The 25,077-nt window shown below is 47.2% G+C and overlaps 1 protein-coding gene across 4 annotated transcripts in view; it reads left to right on the top strand.

Annotated features, from left to right (window-relative positions):
• Positions 1-11,406: 11,406 nt before the first annotated feature.
• The window catches only part of LOC8030822 (probable serine/threonine-protein kinase mps1), a 60,025-nt gene continuing 46,354 nt past the window's right edge, over positions 11,407-25,077 (top strand). Inside the window, exons 1-6 of one of the 4 annotated variants that reach the window (XM_040500555.2) lie at positions 11,407-11,443; positions 14,470-14,687; positions 16,221-16,309; positions 16,443-16,512; positions 18,948-19,036; positions 23,686-23,827. In XM_040500555.2, coding sequence (XP_040356489.1) covers positions 14,565-14,687; positions 16,221-16,309; positions 16,443-16,512; positions 18,948-19,036; positions 23,686-23,827 — 513 coding nt within the window. In that variant the 5' untranslated portion in view covers positions 11,407-11,443; positions 14,470-14,564. Of the gene's footprint in view, positions 11,444-12,219; positions 12,410-14,469; positions 14,688-16,220; positions 16,310-16,442; positions 16,513-18,947; positions 19,037-23,685; positions 23,828-25,077 lie in introns of those variants that run through there. The other 3 variants (XM_040500554.1, XM_040500556.2, XM_040209192.3) reach the window with 3 other exon arrangements.

Genomic DNA, 25,077 nt, shown 5'->3' with positions numbered 1-25,077 from the left:
TGGATCCCGAGCAAATCACACAAGAACCGTCGTTTCTCAGGTACCCAGGCAGACAGTTTTGGCAGGTTATCCAGGTCTTCATCCTCTACCTACATAACCACGTCTGCCGAGCTACTCCTTCGAGAGTTGGTGCGGTGTCACGCGGCATGCTTTCTTCTTTCGTCTGCTAGCGATACTCCAGGGGCCACCCGCACCCCGGGAGGCCATGCGTCTATGGTGACTGCCTCCGTCAGATCCTTTCCAGATGCAGAAGCAGGAACTGAGACCTCATTCGCGTCTTCGTGAGCGACGAGGCAGGCCGGGCTCGCCTTCAGCTTCGACGTGACCGACTTCGCGACGTTGCGAGAGCTTTTCGAACGCCAAACCGGGGCCGCCGAAATGCCATTTGTGCCAACTCATGTTTCTGACGTCGTCACACCAAATACGGTGGCACTGGTTGTGGAAGAGGGTTAAAGCGCCTCAATGTTACACCATGATTTTTGTTTTTTTAACATCTTCCTCCTTGGCTTTAATCCTCAACTCAAAAGCGAAATTAGAAATCACGTGATCGTCACGTGCCTGCCCACCGGATGCGATGTCCGCTCTGTTGAAGATATATTGAAATGAATATTAGATTCAGAAATAAGTTAAACATGATCAACCAGATCTGCGAATGGCTATCACACGTTTGTGTTTTGAACGAATGGCTTTACTTTTCCTTCCAAACAGCAGATTCTGCAGTGAGCTCTCGGGGGTCCGGCGCCCTTCAGCGCTCTCGTGACGTCTAGTTTTACTTCACGGTTAACGTTAAAGGGAAGCTAGCGTGGTGACCTTGGCCACTTTGTGACGTCAACGCTTTACGACCTGGCCGTTCGAGATGGCCTCCGACTGTGTCATCAGAAGCGAAGAAAAAATTTTGTTGCCTGTATGTTTAGCATACCTCGGCAAACCTCACTCATGAGGGCCCTCACTCACCCTCACTCACCCTCATCTTCACAGGTGAGGTGAGGGTGAGTGAGTTTCTGAACCAGGAAAATTCATGAGTGTGAGGGTGAGTGAGGGCCGTGAGGGCTGTGAGGGCGGTGAGGGCCGTGAGGGCTGTGAGGGCGGTGAGGGCCGTGAGGGCCGTGAGGGCCGTGAGGGCCGTGAGGGCCGTGAGGGCGGTGAGGGTCGTGAGGGCCATGAGGGCCATGAGGGCGGTGAGGGCGGTAAGGGGTATGAGGGCCATGAGTGCGTGAGGGGCGTGAGGGCGGTGAGTGGCGTGAGGGCCATGAGTGCGTGAGTGGTGTGAGGGCGGTGAATGCGTGGGTGGTGTGAGGGCCATGAGTGCGTGAGGGCAGTGAGTGGCATGAGAGGCGTGAGGGCCGTGAGGGCGGTGAGTGCATGAGGTGGTGTGAGGGTCGTGAGGGCGGTGAGTGCGTGAGGCCCCCTTCAGATCGAGCATCTTTCTCAGCAATTTTGGTGTTAATGGCGGGTTGTTCTCTAGCTTTCCCTAGATCGACACGAATTGCTGAGATCGGGTCCGGCTCGAAATAAGCAAGCAACTCGGAGCAATTCAAATACGTTTGAAGCGGCTGGATCTAATCAGGGACGCAAAATTTTTACGTGATACCTCGTGCCGGTGATGATGACACCGAAAGACTTGGTTCTCGTTTGAAATCGATCGTTTTTTGGAAATAAACTGTTTCAGAAAGGTGCATTAATATTATTAACGAGATTTAAATGCATAAAAACACGTTTATAACGCGTAATTGTGTCTAAATAGTGCAAGAAAAATAAAATTTTATGATGACGATGGCAAATTGCAGCAATTGGCTGCTGCGTGTGATCGCGGGCGGCGCGTGTTGCTGGTGTTGCGACGTAAAGTTTCTGGGCGAAATTGCCCCATCTGAAGCTGGCCTGAGTGGCGTGAGTGCCATGAGTGCGTGAGTGGCGTGAGGGCGGTCAGTGGCGTGAGGGCGGCGAGTGGCGTGAGGGCGGTGAGTGGCGTGAGGGCGGCGAGTGGCGTGAGGGCGGTGAGTGGCGTGCGTGCCGTGAGGGCGGTGAGGGCCGTGAGGGCGGTGAGGGCCGTGAGGGCGGTGAGGGCCGTGAGGACGGTGAGGACGGTGAGGGCTATGAGTGCGTGAGGGCCGTGAGGGCCGTTAGGGCGGTGAGTGGCGTGAGGGCGGTGAGTGGCGTGAGGGCTATGAGTGAGTGAGGGGCGTGAGGGCCGTGAGGGCGGTGAGGGGCGTGAGGGGCGTGAGGGCCGTGAGGGCGGTGAGTGCGTGAGGGCCGTGAGGTTCAGTGAGGGTGAGTGAAAGGCTGAAGGTGAGTGTGACTGTGAGGGTGAGGCTGAGTGAGGGGCTGAAGGTGAGTGTAGCTGTGAGGGTGAGGGTGAGTGAGGGGCTTAGGTGAGTGTGGCTGTGAGGGTGAAGGTGAGTGAGGGCGACCTAAAATGCCGACCTCTGATGTTTAGACAACCTTGATGCTAGTACGCCTTCATGGGTGACTTGTCTCTTATCTGTAGATGATACATTTATCCAGTGAAGTGTAACCGCTAAACTAAGGTCTTTAACGTGCACCATGCTCTATTGATTACTAGGGCTCGTGCCGGTTCGAAGCTCGTCCAGATCGAAACGGGCAGAGGGTGGGGATCGAACCCGGGACTCTCTGCAGCGCAAGCTTTCGCTCCACGCTCCAAGCTGGGACGCGTTCGCCCACTCGTCCTGAACCTTGGCGAGATAAGCTACGGCCCTTGTTATCAATCATCCTATATTTGAAAGATAACTGTGGTGTCATTTTCCCCGGACCATTAACCTTATGCGCTGATCAAACTTAATTGTCAAATACCGTCCTTATTTAATTTTTTTTTTTTTAGGAGGGGGGGGGGGGTGCGGAAAAGGGGCGGACGGAGGCTTTGCCACATCAAAATTCGGAGCTTATCGGACAAATCTAAATTAGACAAAATTTTATTGAACGGTGTTTTTATTCTTTTTTTTTTTTTTTTGCAGTTTTGCAGTTTTGCAGTTTTACAGTTTTTTAGATTTATCGGAAAACACGAAACCCTAGTTATGATGGTTCCGCGTTTTCGGAGTCTGTTTTTCGTCAAATTTGGAGGGTGTTATTCTTGGAGTTTACTTTTTGCCGACAATTCGGAGTTTATCGGAGCTTATTTGGTTTGATTCCCAAGTATCCGAAATTCTGAGTTTAATTTCGCACTGTTTCCTATTAAAAATAATATATATTAACCGGATGCAAACGTATGCCAGATAAAAACATAAAACGCGCTTGTTTCAATTAACATTTTCTCAGCTGAATTTGGCGTTGGCGCCGGGCCATTGGCAATAGTAATTTATCTCACGTCAAAAGTTGCACACAAGTGTTGCTCCGATAAACGTCAGGGTGTCGAACCGGAACCGAACCGAACCGAAAACCGGAACCGAACCGGTATTTTTTCCGGAACTGAACCCGAACCCGAACCGTTATATTGTTATCGCGATGAACCCGAACCGGAACTGAACCGAAAAAAAAATAACGGTTACCGGCTCATGTCAAAATGGTTCGGCCACGCGCTGTTGACAATGAATGTGCTATCAATGCCATTTGTTTTTTTAAGTGCCGTCAACTGACACACACCTCGCTTACATATTTTTCTTCTCCGCTCAGTCTTAGGAATATAAACGCTGCATCCATGAATCTTGACAAACGCCGCATCCATGAATCTTGACAAACGCTGCATCCATGAATCTTGACATGGGAACCAGTATTGCGCTGGTCGCGGCTTGCAGGAAAGAAAAATAATTGGAAGGCTGTGCAAAAAAAAAAAAAAAAAAAAAAAAAAAAGATCGCGTCACGGGATTTCATTTTCCTACAATCTCGTAAATCCTAAATGCTGCTGTGTGCTCATTTCATAACACGTTTCTAGAACGCGCGAGTTCTTGAAGCTTGCTTCCATCGGAATGAGAAAAGAAAAGGCTGTGGAGTTTGACAATAATGCATCCGGTTTCGTATAGGCACTTAGAAGCTAGCATATTTGTGAGACAGCGAACTCTTCTATTTTAATGTTTATCCTATTACGTCCTTCTGGCGTTGCGTTCGGTGAAGTGTTTTTCATATTCCGTATCTTGTTTAATGAAAACTTCTTTAAGGGTCTAATTTGAGTTACCGAAGGCTAGTTCAAATAAAGAAAGCTGTATTTTCTCCCCACTGTTCCTTCAATTGCTTACATGCCGAGGTGGCGGGATAGTTAGCGAGTTCTAATTGTAAGTGGGTTTGTAAGGAGGTCGCGGATTTTACAGCTACTGCGTCGGACCCAATTAGATGAAGTCCGAATGCGTAAACGTCGGTGAGGTAACCTTTGAGTGCACATAAAGAAACCATTCCTCCCTTACAAAAATGATCAATGAGTTTCAATTGAGTTTCAGTTCAATTGAATGACTTTCAATTGAAACTCGTTTTATTTTTTTTGTAAGGGCTGGTAGAAATCCCTGAGCCTTACACTACGATGTATCCCGTTTCGTATGTGCTGATTTCAGATGTTTTATTTGTAATTTATTTTGATGTTGCAATTTGTCATTTATAATTTCCGAACCGGTTCGCGAACCGGTTCAGCGCCCCGAACCGGTTCGCGAACCGGTTCGCGGATTGAATTAATCGAACCGGAACTGAACCGGAAGAAAATAAATTTACCTGAACCTGAACCGTAACCGAACCCGTATATTTTTCCGTTCGACACACTGATAAACGTTTATACCTTAAAATCAATAAACTCCCGGAGGTAGTCGCTACAGAAAGTCCGTAGCCATCCCATCCTATTCCATCAATCTAGCCCGCGGCCGCGCGAGGTGGGGTGGTTAAGAATGCAATAGAGAAGTTTCAACTGCCCATCTTCACTATTTTATACAATCTCTATTGTCCATGCCTTTCACTGTTACAAAAAAAAAAAAAAAGACCGCAACTCCACGTGGTGAATGATGTTGATTGGGGCGAAGCTCTGGTGGTGCTGATGATACTGATTTTATTGTTCATAGGTATAGTGCTGATGGTGCTGATTTTTTTTTTATTGCTCATTGGTAGTGCTGAGTTCCGGGTTGCGTTTCGACTTCATTAATACTGCTTTATGGTCGGTGAAATGCAGAGCCAGTGGTTCTTCTAGCGGATCAGCTCGGATCCGCTAGAAGCCGTGGGAACGCATCTCCACCGCTTAAGTCAACGGTTCATGTCAGAAAAAGAATGTGTGGTATGGATCATGGCTATATACGCAGTTCAGAATTTGACCGCAGCGCCCTCTCGTCTATAAACGTTGAGCCAATGCATGCAAAGTTTAACGCGATTGTATACGCATTTGACCGCAGCGCCCTCTCCTGTATAGACGTTGAGCGGCTACATGCAACGTTTCATTCATGACATACACAGCTCTTGAGTTACTACCACATCTCAGAGCCCCCTACTCGTCCCGCAGTCGTGGCCAAGTGGTTAAGGTGATGGACTAGAAATCCATTGCGGTCTCCCCGCACAGGTTCGAATCCTGTCGACTGCGCAAACATTTTTTTTTTTTTCTTTTTATGTGAGCACGGACGCCGGACGGACGGACGGACGAACGGACGGACGGACAAGGCTAGATCCTGAGGAGCTTCGCTTCTAACATAACCTCTCCTTTCTCTAAAGCACAAATTGCATGGCCCAAACTGGAAACCAAAAGAGTGGCTTTTGTCGTGACCCAAATGTACAATGACTTGTTGCCCTGAATCAACCTTGACGAGATAAACGGTATGCCCCCTTTTGACAACGGTCCGAGATTTAAAGACTAATCAAAAATTAAAAAAAAAAAAAAAACATTTTTTTTTTTTTTTTGAAGGGGGGGGGGGCACATGAAAATTCGGAGTTAACCAGATAAATTTAACCCGCGGGTGTTTTTCTGAGTTTTTTAGATATACCCGAAGACACAGAACCCTAGTTAGGAATAATGTATTGGTGTCTTTTAGGGGGAACAAACAATTGGTGTCTTTGTGGTGTGGCCAGAACATGGTTGACGCTTAGATAATGAAATGGGCGCTAGAATTTCGTTGCAGTACACCTATGAGCACACCATGGAACTTGTCATTCGCGAGTGACGATGAGTTCCGTCACGGCACTCATTGGCCACGAACGCGAATTCAAATATTCGTCGACGGATCGATTGTTGGCGAGCGCATACGTCCGAGTGACGCAGCAGTGCTCATGTCCAATGCGTGAGCTGGGTTCGGCTGACGTAATTGCACACTGCGGATGCGTCCCAGTAAAAAGGGGGAGAGCTTTCGAAAGAAAGGAAGTAAGGAACAGTCCGCTATATATTCAAATTTTTTTACCGAGAAGCAGGCTTTTGGCTTTGTATTCTCGTGTAATTTTCTTTTGGCCTGCACAATGACTACAAGGAACGCGATTAATAAAATCCCTATCGAAAATCATTTATCCCAGACCAAAACTAAATGTATGGTCATTGTAATGTGGCAAAAGCCACATCAAACAGGGCTTTTGCTCTTTACAGCACTCCTGGCATTGGTGTTGTTATTGGAGCTTCGTGACTATGCCTTTCGACGTTCCTGCACTACGATACGTGCGAAGGTTTCTAAGAAAAAAAGGATTCTCGCGAAAAGTTCAGCACCCCCCCCCCCCCTCCCCCCGGCCCCTTTTACCGTGTCATTGCGTCAGCATAAACAAACGCGGCGGCGTTCATGGAACAGAGCAGACACTGGTCTATACTTGTGTTTTGTCTGGCCTTCACGGGGGGGGGGGGGGGGGGGGGGGGGGGTTGGGGGGGGGGGGGGGAGGGGTTGGGGGGAGTTGTGTGTTGCGAGGGAGTTTTCACACCCCCTGGGAGGGTCAACTTCTAAACTCTTGGCTTAAAATGAATGAAATTAAATTTACGGGGTAGGCTGGTGGTCATACTAGAGGATGCATAACAAAATTGCAGGTCTGTCGGTTAAATGGTAAGAAAATTAGAGCAGCTTCTCTCAGCAACACGTCTACATTGTTTAGTTAATCTATCGTCGGAAAACTATCACAATACTCAAGATTAATTATTCGCTTAATATGTAGCAGAATGCCTAGGGCTATAAAGTTTTTTTTTCTTTTTGTAAAAAGTAATTTATTTCTATAAATTTTCTCTTCTGCAAAATTGGTCAACTTTTTGGTCTTCTGTCTTTGACAAAATGTGACAATTATTTTTATAAAAGACATCCGTAAAGTGACAGACAAGCCTTCCCTGTATTGCCATTATCAAGCGATAGATTGACTAAAATGGTATTTATACCAAAAAGGGGAACAGAAAAAATGCGTTCAAAGTGCTGCAAACCCCGCCTTTTCTTTAACTTCGGTGGACAGAAAATAATTTATAAAAAATTAACTATGCAGTCTAAACTGATTAAACTTCCTGGGAATATTCTCTAGATGTTGGTAGATGTAAATATGTCATTTTTAAATATCAACTTCTTTTGCAGAATTTTTTTTTCTTTTTTTTCTGGGTAGTGTCTCTTTTTAAAGGTGGCGGGCCGCAACTACGACCACAGTATAGAACAGTGGGCCATTACGCCCGTATTCCTGTAGCTTGTAAATGAAGCCTGTCCGTTTTCAAAAATGACAATGCAGCTTTGCCCGTCCGTACCGCCGAGCTCACCCTCCTTCGTCAATCCGGGGGGGGGGGGGGGGGGGGGGAGAAATTCGTGTTATTGGCTCCCCCCCCCCCCCCCCCTTCCCGAAATAAAATCCTGGCTACGCCACTAGCCGTGACTGTTCTACTTTGGCTTTAATCGGCCACAGGGGCGCCGCCATCTTGAATTGTCGTCACTTCCAGTATGGGGGACGACAAAATACAAAAACGTTTCAACCTGTAACTAGCGAAAAAATAGAGGGGAGCCAAAACGAGAATGTATGACGGTTAGGCTTATATCCTAAATGCCTTCTATTGGCGTGGCGACGGCGAAACAATGTTTTCGCCCATACTGGAAGTGACGACAATTCAAGATGGCGGCGCCCTTGTGGAAAAGGTCTATACAATGGAACGGGTTTCAGGGATGCACGTCAACTTGCGCAGTTTCTTTTGTTGTTGTTTTCAGTTGTGCGGACGTGCGCGCAAACCGCATGCTCCTATTGCGAGCAGCGAACTTCATCGCATGGCTCGTGCCGAGCGTGATAAGAGGAGAGCTCCTTCTTCCTTTTTCTTTGGAGGTCACCGGAAATGACGTCATGTGCAAGACCTTTTACACAAGGGCGCCGCCATCTTGGAAAATCGTCACTTCCAGTATGGGCTAGTGCCACTAAATAAGCTACGCTTCAGAGTAACGACACTTGGCCATATTGTGGCTTAAAATCATGGTTGCTAATTATCTGAAGCTTTATCTGAAATCCCAAGAAACGCTTTTCCGGCCTCCACAAATCTTTAAACAGTTCGCGACAGAGCAAAGCAATATTACATGAGTTTCCTATCACCTAATCTAATGCTGAGGAAGTCGTCATTTTGAATCATGACAATCGGTAGTTGCGTCTGCTCTGCACAAGCACCAAAATGGCGGCGCCCACAACAATGTCGGGGAACAGAGTGCCGATACTCTAAGCGCAGCTGATTTAGTGGCTCTAGTATGGGCGAAAACATTGCCAACATTGCTTTGCCGTCGCCACGCCAATAAAATGCATTTAGAAGATAAGCGTAACCGTCACCCATTCTCGTTTTGTCTCCCCTCTATTTTTTACTATTTTCAGGTTGAAATGTTTTAATATTTTTTCGTCGCCCATATAGACCCTTTCCGAAATTCAGTGCCATCTGGTGGCTGAAAACGCGGGTTAACTTTTGCCATACGAATGGCGGCAATGAACCCGTAGCCTGCAGTATTTTATCGGGCACCATCACTTTTGCATGTCAACGGCAGACGAGAATAAACTCTTCGCTATACAGGTTTTTCTGGATGATTTCTTCCAGTGTCGATTCCTACAATCCCACAAAGATGCAACCAGTCAGAACGATGCGCCAGCCGAGACAGACGCCTTGATAAAGTTCTATAAGTCAAGGGGTTTCGAAGTCGATTTTGTGCCCCTACCAGGTTCACTGGGCCCGAATTAGTGAAACGAACGCTTACGCAGCACTTGCATTCAATTCCGGCTTCGCAACGTGCCTCGAATCCTCAGCTTAGGAGTATCTTCAATAATAATAATTAATTTGGTTGTGTGTGTGTTTATACAGCCTAGAACTTGGTCTGCCTCACAGGGGCGACAAGTCTCCCAGCTGTAGATGAGAAATTTAGCCAGTGCGGTACAGCCGCTAGCCTGGTATGGCACATATGCCATTTTTCGGATGATGATGATAGTGATCAAAGTGGCCAGACTGAATTTCGGAAAGGGTCTATTGGATATGCCCACTTGGCGGTCGGGGACGAGAGTAAGCGGAAGTTACTCTACATCACAGCCACTTTTGTTGGCTCAGCACAAGGAGGTTAGAAGTACTAGGAGGGGGCACGTTGCAATATTGGTGAAGCCTAGTAAAAAAAAAAGTTTAAACGATTTTGTGCCCAGCGTGACCGCAGATCTCTCTGGCGATTGGTGCGCGTGACATGTCACGTGTGAGATGGATGGTTGATTGTAGTAGGAGTCCTTGCAAGTTTGCGCGCGCTCCGTCCGGTAGGTTTTATCAGATCGAAGGCTAGACTGTGGTGTATTCTAGTACCCCATAGCAAGACGAAGGCTAGGTACGGTCTACGCGGCCGACGTCATGCCCTCTCCTACCCTTCTATCCTCCTTGCTCGTACCCATACTCGTACTATACCAACCATAGACTTATTATAATGTACGCTAGAGGTTCAAGTGGCGCTAGTGTGCTGACGCAAATTGAAGCAGACAGCAACCAGTCGAAAATTGACTTCCGGTAATGCATTTCTATGGGAAAAAGTGAGTGCATTTTCTCTCTACGCTCGATCATAAGAGCAAATATCCCGAATAATTCATACGTACTAGGTAGCTTCGAACATTTCTCAGTCAAGCCGACGAAATAATTGGTCAGTTACGGTGTTTTTCTTTCAACTTCATCGCATTAAAAACGGTGCTAAAACAGCTTCGTACGTGTATTTATGTGCACTGTCGGACACTGTTAGAGCGAACCATAGAGTTATTATAATGTACGCTAGAGGTTCAACTGGCGCTAGTGTGCTGTTGCAAATTGAAGCAGACAGCAAGCAGTCCGAAATTGACTTCCGGTAATGTATTTCTATGGAAAAAATCGAGTGCATTTCCTCTCTGCGCTCGATTATAAGAGCAGATATCACAAATAATTCGTACCTACTAGGCACATTGGAACATTTCCCAGACACGCAGATGAAATAATTGGTCAGTTACGGCGTTTTTATTTTAAAATCGTGGCATGAAAAACGGTGCTAAAACCGCTTCGTACATGTATTTATGTGCACTGTCGGGCACTGTTAGCGCGAACACGGCGTCAGCGCTTTCCAGCATGGGGGATATACGTGCCAAACGAACGAAGGATATCTGGAAAACCAAGATGACAGCAAGAACTACGCAGTAACACTCGATCAATAACTCCCTGTGCTTGCAGACGATCAAAATAAATTGAAAGTCACGTAATATAGTCCGATTTGCAATAAATCAGTACTGCTTTATTCTGCTCATGAATATATGCGAAGATGCTTGTTCTGTGTTCAAATCATCACCCGCACGCTCCAAATCTTTGCAAATAGGGAGAAGCCAGAGAACAGGTGCGCGATAAAAACTGCCCAGCATAGGAAATAATAAGGAAACACACCTTTTGTAGCCCACGCACTTTATTATTTACGTTTCGAACGTTTTTTTTTTTTTTTTTTTTTTTTTTTTTAACCACTTGTAAAGATGCGCGACGGGGTCATTTTCATATAGTGAGAGGACAGGCATATTAGAAATATATAAGCACCAACGGGATGCTGGCGAACTTTGAGCACACTCTACATTCCTTTCGATTGTTATTTTGCTTAGAATCGTCGCTCGTTTCTACATACCTGCCATGGAACAGAGGTTTGGGCCTGAAATATAGCGAAGTTTAACATCGTTCAGTGGTAAAGGAAAAATGCTGTAACTAAAGCAATTACACTTTCACAATATTAATAAAGGTACATACTATCCAGTACAACCGAAATAATAAAAGTTATTAATGCTATATTCTGGCGACGAGACAAAATTCACGCGCGTTTTCCCATAGGAATACACAGGGAGACTGTAAAAGTAGACTGCATGCTGTCTGCTTCAATTTGCAACCGGAAGTCCCATAGACACTAGCGCCAGCTGAGCCTCTAGCGTTTATTGTAATAACTCTATGGCGCGAACACGACGTCGGAGTTTTTCAGCGAACGAAGAACATCTGGAAATTAAGAAAGACGGCAAGAACTACGCAGTAACACCGGATCAGTAACTACACGTGCATATACGATCAAAATTAATTGAAGGCCACGTAATCTATTCCTATTTTAAATAAGTAAGTACCGTTTTATTCTTTCTGCTCTGAGCGAAGCTGCTTGTTCTACGTTCAAAATATCACTCGCACGCTTGAAATCTTTGAGAACAAGTGCCCGATAAAAGCTGCCCGGCAGAGAAAACAATACGAAGAGACAACTTTTATAGCCCACGGACTTTATTCTCTCCGTTTTGAATGTTTTTATCCGCTCATGCACGACGGGGTCATTTTTATATAGTGACAGGACTGGCATATTATCAATATATAAGCGTCACCGGATTGCTGGCGAGCCTTGAACACACTCTACATTCCTTTCGATTGTAATTTTGCTTCGAATCGTCGCTTGTTTCTACACACCTGCTGCGGAACACACGTTTGGGACTGAAATGTAGTAAAGTTAAACATCGGTCAGTGATGAAGAAAAATGCTCTAACTAAAGCAATTACACTTTTACAGTGTTAATCAAGGTACATACTATTCGGTACGACCCAAATAACCAAAGTGTCCTGTGTTATTTTCCGGCGAAGAGACAAAATGCACGCGCGCTTTCCCATAGGAATACACAGGAAGACTGGAAAAGCAGACTGGTTGTTGTCGGTAGACTGGCTGCTGTCACGGAAGTCGCATAGACACTAGCGCCAGTTGAACCTCTAGCGTACATTATAATAACTCTATGATACCAACCATACCTCGATGGTGGCGCCATGTGTGTTCGCGCCGCGCTACGCCGCGCTACTCGTTTTTTGTCTGGAGGCTGGTAGCGCCACCTACCCAGCCTACTCGCGTCGTCACAAAATATTGCCGGTGCCAACGCTGGCCGCTTCTAAGCCGCTCCATTTTTAAAAAGTGCATCGCATCGCTTCCCTGTGAGTTGTAGCCGGTTAGACGATTTTGACACTTCTGGTGCCTTTGGGGCCTTTGGTTGATGGATACAAAAGTACCAGCGCTAAACAGGACGAGCGTCGCCAAGTTCTTTGCTCGGAGCAGGTGAGCCGGCGTCCCTTTTCGACGGGCGTGTAAAGCATAAAGGCCCCTACGCACGGTTGCGTTTGACTGCGTTGCGGCTGCGAGAAACCGGGACATCCCTGCTTCTTATGTCGTGCCAAGCTATTTCTTGAACTGGATTCCACGCTTCATACGAAGCACAGTTGTGCCGGTGACTTGCTTTCGTTTCGTGATGCAACGCAGTCAAACGCTCTCAAACGCAAATGTGCGTAGGGGACCTTTATGGAGAGATCGACGACAGACATGTACGAACCAGTACGAACTCGTACTCGCATGTCCGTCGTCGTTCCCTTTGTGTGTTTTGCTTTCAATTTCTTAGCTTGGTGCTCGCATCGTCATTAGTTGGCCCGGCCAGTAATCCGAAGGTGGTTTTCAGAAACGCAGTTGGCCAGAAAGGCCTCCAGGGCGGTTATTGCTTCAGCAAACGGCCCGTGCTATACTCCGTTTCACCGTCAGTCCGAGCGCAGTGGACGCCACGAGCCATCCCAGCCGATCCAGCGCCGGGAGAAAGTCGCGTGACCTGCCGGTGGGGCGGGGCGACACAGGGAGCTCAAGGTCGCATGACACTCCCTCAACGCCGCATTGGCTGGGATGGCTCCTAGCGTCCGCTGTGCTCGGACGGAAGGTGAAACGGAGTATAGTTAAAAGAACTTTCCAACCATTCTTAGACTGATTTGAAATTTGCGCTGAAACGAAGCTCAATGAATAGGTGCGTGTACAAACAACGTGCGGGTACCTCACACCTTGTGTGTGAGGTACCCGCACGTTGTTTGAAAAACATAGATGTTACGAAGATACTGCTACGCACCCTGGGGCCTTGCTTAGGCCTGCGTGTTCTCTCTGGCAGTAGCTCTTGACATTTTGTTTTACTTTTTTTTTTTTTTCACCTTGTGATGTACCGCAGGAAAAGCTACAAGCGCGAGCTCCTTGCTCTAGGGCACATCTCGGCGGCACAAGCTCTCGTGCGTTAAGAGTAGCTCCCAACGCTATGAGCTCGCGCTTCTAGCCTTGTGTGCGGTATTGGGGAGGAGGACAGACCGTGACGCCCCAAGCGGTTAACTTAACAGCTACACGGATGGGGACAACAAATACAATGACGCAGCGCTCGGCCGACATAACCGAACCCTGCGTCAGCGTTCGGCTGGAGTTTGTGCTCTCCGGCGAGGGGGAGGAGGGGCTCTGTTGTTTCCACTACGGCCTGCATGAACAATGCAGCATGCACGATCCCAGCTCAGCACAAAAGCCGAAGTGGGTCAAGCTCGCATTCTCTGCGGATAGATCCGGCACTTAACGTCGCTTCGTCGATTGTTAGTATTTTTTACATTAAACTGTGCCCCGCGCTCTATTGTAGAAGATGACATGGCCATGCCCATAAGGCCTGTCGGCATGGGCACAGGCCTTGTGTTGAGTAAACACCGAGCGTGGGGAAAACAAACGGGTCAGAGCGCCCTCCATAGTTCGATCTCCTGCCCAATAAAATAAGGTGAAACGGAGTATAGACCGACACGCTGTTTACAAACAAGCCCACCTTTGCCCACACCAGGTGTGGGCACTGCGCGTGAAGCGTCTGCGCATTCGCAGTGCCGTCGACAGCACCACCGCAGCTGCGTGACGTCAGGGCCGCGTGAGGGAGAGTTGCCGTCGAGACAGCAGTAAGCATGAATATGTTGACGAGTGCGCGTGCGAAAGATAAAAAAAGAAGTTGTGATAGGACCCGACTGGTCCTCTTCTGTGTCAGGTCTGCTTTGTATGACTGACCACCGAAACAATAAAACAAACTCGGGACGATAGATGACGAACATTTCTCGTTTCTAGTTGAAAGAAATGTTTGTCGTCCATCATCCCAAGTTTGCTTTATTCTTTCTGTTGTCAGCCAATTTCACCAACATGCTTTTCAGTTAACCTGTTTTGTACTTTGTAATAAAACTACATTTTAGGCTAGATTTTGCTCTATTTGCCCCACTAGGACTGTAGCACTTGAGACAAGCAGGAGGGTTTAGAATTATCTGTCGCATCTGAGTCAGTTTTTCTTTTCTTTTCAGTTTTGTCATTTGATTTAAGAGGAAGAAAGAAAGTATAATATTATCACCAGGGAGCAAAGACAGCGCAGATAGTAGGCACCCCATGATCCCTGGCCATGAACGAGAGAGGACTCTCCTATTGCCATTTTGTTTTGCGTGTTGGGCAGGTGAACCCAGTCCCTAATCACAGGCAGTTCATCCACGATGGATCTGATGGCTCAAGTCTCACACCAAGCATGGTAACAACGTCTATTGTCATGAATGTATCCACTAGACATAATGTTTGAGTGTATTGTTCATGGTGCATGCTCAAAACAAGCTTCTGCGTACCATCTACCAAGAAAGACAATCTTTACAGTGTGGCACATTGCCAAATCATTGTGAAAGTTCAATAGTAGCACACACTCAACCAACTTGGCTGTATCCTGTACTTTTGTGACTGCTGCCATGTTGAATTTTTTTTTACACATTTCAGTTAGCCGAAATACCAAATCAGTTTATTTGCCAACTGCAAAGCACTAGAATTCAAGGTGTTTATACGACTACTCGTTTTACCTCAAGAATAGTAGTAAATAAATGTCTGACTCCTCGTGGAGCATTACTAATTTCCCCCTTTATGTGTAGAGTTAAAATATATGTAGGTACATTTTAGAGTAGACATATGTTATCATATCAAGACATGCACATTTCAGACGCCAAAAGCATTGCTTTTTCCTTCGACAACCAAATCTCATAAGAACTACTTCGTGCAGCGTATGAGCAATGCACCAAACGAGGTGAAAAACAGTACAGTTCTATTTCTCCCCAGCTAAACTTTTTTCCATTGTGGTTATACTTAGCCTATTGACTTCATTCTTTGTTTCCCAACACTGTCATATAATAATAATAATAATAATAATCTTCCACCCTGAGGGGCTGTGACAACATAGAAAGACCTGAGGCCTGTGGTGCTGCATTACCAGGCAACATAAAAAAAATGTATTAGCAAAAAGAAACATTCACACACTTAAACACACATGTGGCAGCCGTCGCACAAAACCGGCCAACTCATTGTTTACAAACTGGTCCACGTTTGCCCGCAGAAGGTGTTGGCACTGAGTGCACATAGAAACCAGATTTGCAAGAGGTGAAGAGTGTCTATATGCGTTGTGCTGACGGCAGCGGCTTGTTTGGAGCCACATGTTAACGGACAACTTCCAGAGTGTCTTTGCAATGTGCATTTCGCACTGTCAAGATTGCCAATCTTGGCAGCCCACAAGTTTGAGCTCGCCCTGAGCATGCGCTGTGAACAGCGCACTCAAATACGCCATTCACTGAAATCCCCCGTGGCTACCAGTGAACTCCCTTTATAAAATCCTGCAGAATATGGATAGGTTGCACTGATGTGATCTGTTCTGCCATGTTTGTGGTTTACCTGCCATGTGCATTTTCCTCTACAGTACTAATTTACACCTCTCAACTAGCACGCCAGAACAAGCAATGAATGGGCATAACCACCTGCGTTGCCGAATGAGACTGCATGCAAGCTAGCTGTGTGTTGGCTCAGGTCAATCAGGCTTAAAATATGTATGTTTGCCAAAATTATATTCCATTCCTCCACTTTACTTCTTAGTTTTGTATCCCCCCCCTTCCCCATTGCAATTCGTATAAGAACCTTATATGCTACCATATTACATCATTGGTAGCCACAGTATCTGCTTTAAAAAAAATTCCTGTGATATTTGTGTTGCCAGTGGACAGAAGGGAGTGCAAAGGTTTCTGCTTTGTTGCAGAATGTCGGTCGGCCCTCTAGTGCTCAGCGCATGGAACGATATGTAACAGGCACGGCTCAGCGCAGCAATTCTAGGGGTCCCCCACAAAGGTACTGTGACAGCTGTCAAAGTTAAGGAAGCCTAACAGAGTAATTCCAGCTTGGTGCTAAAAATATGCCTTAATCGACAGGTTTTGCATTACGCACCAGCTTATATTGTTGCCGTTGTTTCTTCTTTGGACAGGGGTAGCCTGGAACCTGAGACTCCTTGTGGACACTACAGTTCGGCCTCCAACGTTGGCTATACCGGCAAGGTAATGTGTGTAGTCGAGGTCCGTTTGGGAGAGTCATAGGGACTGTGATAGAAGCAGATATCCATTCAGCAGAGTTGCAGAGTCGCCACTCAGGGGTTTGAAGGATTTCGGAATCATTTTACATTTTCGCACCCTCTGAATGGAAGGGGTATGTAATGGCGGCAGTGCGGGGAGGGATGGAATGGAAATGGAATTAGATGCCTCTTGCCCAGAACGGAGTGGGAATGGAATGGGCTTGGTTCTTACGCGAGCTGTTTCAATTTATAACTATTGCCTGCGGCCTGCTGGCGCAATGCTATCGCACGGTCGAAGTGGCTCTGAAAACAACATCGCTGTGCTTCAGGTGACTGACGGCTTGATTTTCTGGCCGGCTCATGTTTGTACAAGGATGAAAGTGGCGCGCCCCCAGTGAAGCAGAAACTGGAAAGTTTTAAAGGAACAAAGTGTTCTTCCCAGCGCCGCGAGGCACAAAAACGGGAACTGTTGTAACCATGCACAATTAGCGTGTAGCTTTTGACCTATCAGATCTAGTGCTTGCATAGAAATCAAATAAAGAATTGAATTGAATATTAAGGATCATGAAAATTGTACGGCAAATGTAAAAGTATATGTTTTAAGACATGTTCCCAATATAATCATACAATTCTTCGTGTTGGCGCTATAGCGATTGCACTTTGTCAGCAGTTTTGTGTGCTTGCAGCCGTGCATGGAGACTTGAGGGAGGTGTATGCGGTGTCGCTTCTAACAGCGTGCTAGCGGTGCTGTTGTTCATATATACTCGAAGCAGAGAGCAGGATAGCTTCTTGTCCCACCCACTAACGACATTTTTAAGGCCTTATCAGACAAACGTGTCGATCATATGTGTGTAGAGAGTATTTGTTTGCGGAGAAGCTGGGTGGCTTTAAATTCTGGCGTCTGTTGCAAGCCTTTTATGCTTGATTGTGCTATCAATGTCGACAGTGACACCAAGAGCCATGAAGCGCTTTGTGGGACCTTTGCTTGGCTTAGTAGAATAAGTGCTTTGGGAAAGCATTTTGCATACTCTTGCAGTTGTCTCTACGTTTTATAACATCAGCTTTATGCTGTTTCTTTCGTTAACATGATGTAGCTGTCAAGAGCCATTTTTTTCACTTTTAAGAATTATCGGAGTGGAATGATAGAGTTTGGCCATTGCAGGACAGTAAGCGGGCCCGGTGTCTCCATTCCTAAAAGTTCAAAGGAATGAAATTATCAAAAGCTCTAATTTCTCAGAAGGAAGCTGGAAGGGAAGGGGGGTACCCATTCCGCAACACTGGCATTCAGAGTGGTGTAGGTGGTTGATCTTGCTGTATACTTTACACACAAAAGGTATTGTGTATTGTTTTGCTGCGTGGATGATGTGACTGCTTGGTCTACCCAAAGCCCATTTAAATAATTTACCCTTCTCCCAGACTATCGTGACAAGAACTGTGGTAACATAAAAAGTATTTTGTGTTGTTTTGCGGTGGTGTTGTATGGATTAATTTGGTACGCATTTTGTGCCTCGACAGCACAAACATCGTTGTGCGTAGTGTCTCTAAAAGAAAGCCCTGCCAAGCCAGCGTTCAAGCAGGAGTGGAACGCGGAGTTTGCGTTTCTTGTGCTCGCAGACCTGAGCTCTGATCCCGCTATTCCATGCCTCTTCTTTCTTTCTGGAGCGAGATATAGAAGGGATAAGGATTGTTGTATTTCTAAGAGGTTGGTTGTCACTTCCCGCGCACACTCCCACCGTATGTGCGAGCCCACTCACTCAACCACTCCTGGATGAACAAGGCTATGCGGAGTGCAAGTTCATCTGCTTCTTTTGCTGTGGTGATGTCAGAACGCTGAACTCTGATTGGCTCTGATTGAAGGATAGTTGATAGACCTCAAAGCATGCTGCCTTGAGGTCTCTCTACTATCCTTCAATCAAAGCCAATCATAACTCAGCATTTTGACGTCACCACAACCCCTGGAAAAGAAGCAGACGAACTTGTGCTCTGCATAGAGCTGCAATTTCAGTCGCCTGATGGAGGTCAGCACGGGCACGAGTTCCTGCTGGGCGCCGATGCGGCACTCGTGTCCAGTCAATTTGTCCAACGCTCTTTCATGACAGGAAACTGCTAAGAAACAGCGCTATAACATATTCTGTCTTAAAAAAGTACAACATCATAGCCATAGATGAAAGAAATCTGGCTGAACCGAACAATACAACATTTCTGCTAGTTTGAAGCAGAAATGAAGAAAAAGGACGTGGGAAAACTATTCCCAAGTTGAGTTGTACATTTTTGTTGCATCGCTTCTCATGAATACCTGTTTTTAGACGGTTCTGCATATCGTAGATTGCTTAGTGGTGGGTCCTTTATGTTGTACCCTCATTTGCATTTGTGAACCTTTACGTTATCTCTTTTGAAACAACTTTCTTTTTGATTTCGCAGGGGCTGGCTTGCAAGGGCTCCGCTTCAAGCAAGCCGTGGCCTACCACTCCTGATCCACCATCTCCGTTGAAATCGCTGTCACCTTCGAGGTAGTATAATCGATTCTAAAATCGCCGTATGTTTATGAGGAACAGTAGATCCAGACTCATTCGCTCGCTGGAGTCCTGCAGCCCTCAATAAAGGTTGGATTGAATATATAACTGTTCTATAGTCTGTTACAGGTTAAGAATGCGGAACATGCTCCTCCCACTAAGCCCTCCTCCCTTTCTTTACACTTTAACAGAATGAACACTGGAGAACTAGCAATAAGGAACTCGCCTCCTTTCCAGCATTTGCTCTGCTAAAGTGGAAAGAGCGGAGGGCTTTCTGGGGGGGAGGGGAGGAGTTTGTCCTGCGCTTTTAACTTATCACCGACCATAGACACCATTTTGGCACCAGCTATGTATGTTCTATTTTACTCCGGATTCATCTATTCTGAAAAGCTAAGCATCTGCAAGTAAGGCCAGCAGATCAGACATGGGGAGCAGAATGTTTGTGTCTTGGAACATTTTTTTGTTTGGGGTCCATTAATGTCTAGGCAGTAAATTTTCCAGTGTTCCTAAGAAACACAAACAAAGGTTTGTGTTTTTTTGGTTTTTTTTTTCAAAATTGGTGTATTTGTTTTGTGCAGATATTAAAACTGGTGATTATCGGTGAAAAATACTGATGAAAAACTAAGGGTTAAATTTGATTTGCAATTTTGACACTTCCTTAAAATGCTTCACGCTCATCGTACTTGTTAACTTGTTAATACTTGTTAATACTTGTTAACCATGGACAATGAGTCTGAAAGCAGGCCCAAGTCCCAAGTCCTCTTCAACATAATCATCCGGAGCTTTTTGGTTCCTTTGTATCCTACTACCTTCCTGCTTCGGGCAACCACAAACATTGAATTGGTGGACATCGCGCAAGTTCAGTTTTGGGCTTGTTTCTGGTGGCTGGCAAACAAGTTCAGTTTCAATTTCGCCTCCAGCGGCTGCCAACCAGCATTGGCTCCGGCATCTCGCCAGAGGGTGCGGGTGTCTGTGTGAAGAGAGGATCAGGTTCACTTTCGGAACAAGAAACCATAGCACCCGCACCAACACCGCTCGCTCGTGCAAAACCTTCTCTTGTGCAACTGAACCAAATAAACAGCCTTTATGTATTGGACATTTTCCCCTACATAATTGTTCTCAAGGAAAGCATTCCCACCACAAGGAAGGCAACTGACTTTATTTTTATTTTTTTTACGAGATTCAATTGATAACGATTGCTGTGTAGTTACGAAGACTGTCATCCAGCTTTGACCTGTACAGAACATAGACATTGTGACAAGAGTAAATAATACGGTGCAAAAAAGGTAACAAGGGCAAACCGGAGACAGGCTGGAACAGAGCATTTCGTTTGTCTTCCACTTGTCCTTGGTGTGAAAATCGGCCCCGCCATCACCGTGAGTGGACGCGGGAACAGGACCGAGCTTCATTTTCTTTCCATTGCGTGTTGGCGTTTGCACGTGTGCCCCTGTGTGTGGTGAACTGGCGACGCTCGTGCGAGCTGGGGCAGGGGACATTTTTTAGAGAGAGAAGAAGACGAGGACAGCACGTGGTGGGACCTTTTTGTGACATTCGAAAATTAGCTTCACTTGTAAATAGACGTGTTTTTTTTCTTCCCCATACCCGCGGAGTCCTGTCTGGTTTATTCTTCCGTCAGCGACCATCAGCTGCCTCCGTCGTCGGGTCTCGGCGCAATCTCCAAGATAGAACATCATCACTGGCGCAGTCGACAGGATTGCGTCAGCGGACCCCGGCGGCGTGATCTTCACAACGGAATCGGCGGACAGCGACTTGACGCGGCATTGGTGGAGCCTTCTAAAGAGAAGACTGGACCACCGGGCTCCTTGAAGATTGGACCACCGAGCTACTTCGTGGTGGCATAGCTACCTCTGACCGGATGCCGTCCCACTCCAGCGAGGAACGCTTGAGTCTACACCTCGGACATCATTTCGTGCCTGACTATTCTGAGCAGCGGGCTGCGTCTGTGATCCAGCGGCAATCGTTGACCTTACGGTAAGGTGATTCTTTGACGTGTGCCCGCCATGGATACAGACAGCGCAGAGCGGCGGATGCCGGTTCTAACGCCAGAGCAGAATAGGGGTCGGAATAGGGATGTTGACGGGCCAGGTGAATTGTCACCTTTGAGTAGATTAGTGGCAAACTCGCAGACACAAGGGGATGGGAACGGAGGAGTCCGATCATACAGCTCAATTGAAGAGGAGATAAAACTTATAAGGGAGAAAGAACGGCTGTTACGCCTCGAGCTAGAACTAGAACATCTACGCTCAGAAAACCAAAGGCGAGCCAGTGGAGGCGACGTGGAGTTCAACCTCCGAGATGAAGTTTTTCGCTTTTCGAGGTTGATGAAGGGAGTGCTGACTCCCATGCCGTCGTCCGACTTATTAGTGCCAAGATGGTTTGATGGCGTAGAAAACGTCTTCGAGGCATACGAAGTCCCTGAGCGGTTCAGAGGATATCTTGTGCGACCTTACTTCACGGAGAGCATCCGTGCACTAGTGAATAGGCTGAACATGGGTGAGAGAAGTGGGTATGGTGTGGTCAAAGAATCGGTCTTGTTAGAGCTCGGAGTGTCGCGAGCTGAGGTCTCGAGGCCCTTTATTGAAACCACCACTTCTCTCAAGGAAAAACACGAGAACCCAAGGCAGGGCATTATACCTGAATATTATGGGGTGAAGTGTTTTAAATGCAAGGAATTGGGGCACCTTTCCCGCGAATGTCCCCGGACGAAGACGCCAGACGAAGAACTTCGGTTTTACAAGAAAAGAGTAGACGCCAAGAATGTCACTGTGGAGGAAGACTCCAGTTGTGAGCCCGACAAGGTGACGACCGGTGTGGGCAAGACCGACGGTAGCAACTTGAACCTCCAAGGCCAGAAGAGGCTGCACCCATCGGTCCGCGAGGCGCCTCAGATTCTGTTACAAGCCGACGACACGAAGCGGTCGTCAAAGAACAATCGCAGCTGCGTGCCTGTGCAGGCGCACGTTGACGGCAGAAATGAGCTGAACGTCTCGCATGCCTGGAGGATGTCCCAGCGAGCCCAGGACGACCACGACGAGCAGGTGAACGTCGACGACGAAAGGCCGTGCACTTGGCCTGGGGGGCAGGCGTCCCGGCGATCTGAGGACGACCCATGTGTGAACTTCGACAACGTCGAGGCCGGTCCCGATATCTTACCTGAATTGCACAAGTTCCTACAAGCCAATAACGACCACGTTGAGAACATGGGCGGCGGTTACAAAGAAGAACCGAGGGTATCTTCCGAGAGGCGGAAATTTCGGCGAGCCGAGGACGACGATGGCAAGAACGTGGATGACGACGAAGGACCGAATTTATTGCCTGGGCGGCAGGCGTTTCTTCGAGCGGAGGATGATCACGACGAGGACGTGAACGTCGACGACGAGAGAGAACCGACTATCTTGCTTTGGCGGCAGACGTTCTGGCAAGCTGATAGTGACCAAGTCAGGGAAGTGGGTGTCGACAAGAAGTCGGACATCTTGTTAGGGTGGCTGACGTCACAGCCGGACGGTGAACATGTCAGGGAAAGCGGGGACAGCGACGAGGACACCGTCTTCGAGATGAATATGTCCCAGAATATAGCTAGGGACGCTGATGAAGACTCGACCACCTGCCAGCCGACCACGTATGAGAGAGCTGGGAGTGCAGAAGACGTCAACAACGGCGACCGCCTGCGAGGCCCCTTCCTAATTCGTAAATCTAGACAGAGTATAAACTGTCGTCGCTCTTGCGCGGAGAAATTCCGGAACCAGCTACACACCGTCCGATTCAAGCCCCGCCGAAATCTGGGTGGCTTGAATAACCTGTCGGCAAAGAGGCCTAGGCTAGGAGGCTAGATGCTGCGCTAGTCTCGGCGCGAGATTCGTCACTGCTTTGGAGCCTTGGCGGGCACAGTAAGAATCACTTTACTGGCGTGTGATTTGCATTTTGGTGTAAATTTTTTCGATAGTTTGGATTCTGACGGGTCGAGTCACAAACTCTGTGCAAAGTGTGACTGATATGCGTTCGCGTTTGAGTTTAGATGTTATATATATTATTTTTGACATTTCGGGTCTAAAAAATATACTTAGTCGGGAGGTGTGAAAATCGGCCCCGCCATCACCGTGAGTGGACGCGGGAACAGGACCGAGCTTCGTTTTCTTTCCATTGCGTGTTGGCGTTTGCACGTGTGCCCCTGTGTGTGGGTGAACTGGCGACGCTCGTGCGAGCTGGGGCAGGGGACATTTTTTAGAGAGAGAAGAAGACGAGGACAGCACGTGGTGGGACCTTTTTGTGACATTCGAAAATTAGCTTCACTTGTAAATAGACGTGTTTTTTTTCTTCCCCATACCCGCGGAGTCCTGTCTGGTTTATTCTTCCGTCAGCGACCATCGGCTGCCTCCGTCGTCGGGTCCCGGCGCAATCTCCAAGAAAGAACATCATCACTCTCGGATCCTTTCTTGCACAGTTTTATTTAGTAATATTCCTAATACCAGGGGCTGCGTAAAACTGCCTCATGGGCCGTGGTTTCTTATCGCCTCTTATTAGGGAAGTGAAAAAGGCCGCTACACTTTGCTTTGAATTTGTTAAAGACAGACGACATGAGTTGGGAGTAACTCTCCTCTGGCCTCTCTCTGTGTGTGTGTGTGCAGTGTTGCGAAAAGGAGCGGTGCTCTGCGGTGCGAATCGTGGTCCCCAAGCAAGCCGAGGAACGTGGGAGCGACGGGGACGACCGGTGGTTCTTTTTTTTCCGCCAACGTCCCTTCATCAGTCGGTCCGACGCCGAGAAGACGGGTACGTCGAGACGTGACACCACACTCCGAACTGCATAACTTGGTGAAATGCGAGTGCTACGGCCCCTTACGAGCCGGTCGGAGGGACGTAGGGAAGCTCTCGAGGTAATATGTATAGACGGGGTCTGCATGGCAGTGTAAAAAGACTCGGTGGCGGATTGCGTAATGCCTGCTTGTGACCCCTTACGATGAGAGAACTCACCAGTACCATCTGTTGGGGAGCCCGGGACCTCTTCCAATCTGCACACAACTAGACAGAAGGTTTTACGGCATTTTAGGAGGTTGAATCTACGCACCATCTATCGGAAAGGGCCGCTTGTAACATTCTAAGGACCATTTCAAGCCTGTGAAGAGAGGATGGCGAGTAAAAAGTTAATATATGGGCAGGTCTGAAATGTCCCAGGGCCTCCCCATAGATGGCGCTCATCGTAAGTGGGCTCAGTGTACTTGGTCACACTCAAACGCAAATCTGTCTCTGTTCATTGTTACATAGAGAAAAAAAATAAGTTCTGCTAATTATTCGTGCGCCGTGCGAAGTAGTTCTTACAAGATTTGGTTGTCGAAGGAAGAAACAATGCTTTTGCTGTTCAAAGCTCGCACGTCTCGATAAAATAACATAAAGCTAATCTAAGATGCACCTGCAAGTATCTTATTTCAATACACGAAGGAGGAAAATTATTAGTGTCCCGCGAAGAGCCGGAATTTGAATGCGATAGCATTATTAAGCTACTCATCACAGATTTCTGCCTATGTATGTCGCCTCTGATGGAGTCAATTTTCCACTAAATTTAGTGCAAAATTGACTTCACGTGACCTACGCACCAATTCAGCTTCCCCCCTAATTTAGCAGAAAATTGACCAATCCAGTTTTCACGCTAAATTTAGCGGAAAATTTGTCACGTGACTTACGCGCCAATGCAGGTTCCCCGCTAATTTAGCGGGGAACCGAACACCTGCTCGTGTGTGCAGCGATAAATGCTATCGCATTCATAGATAATCACCCCTGTAGTTTCTACAAATTGGCCTCCATCATCAATTTGTTTTGCTACCATTCTTGAGGTGATTTTGAGTGTGGTACAAGCGGAGGTGCATTCGGAGTGTTGCAGGTGGTTGATCAGCCCAACTAACATAGGGAAATGGTTGACAACCCAGGCCTGTATGCCTAGCAGTTCTGAAAGGAAGCTATCGTGTAGATGTTTGTCGCAGGATATCTCGTGAATCCTCGTTTTTGCGCTCAAACATGTTCTGGCT

Source organism: Ixodes scapularis, unplaced genomic scaffold (genome assembly GCF_016920785.2).
Source record: "Ixodes scapularis isolate PalLabHiFi unplaced genomic scaffold, ASM1692078v2 PGA_scaffold3__209_contigs__length_174095766, whole genome shotgun sequence".
NCBI lineage: Eukaryota > Metazoa > Arthropoda > Arachnida > Ixodida > Ixodidae > Ixodes > Ixodes scapularis.
This window is presented reverse-complemented; position numbering and strand designations above follow the sequence as displayed.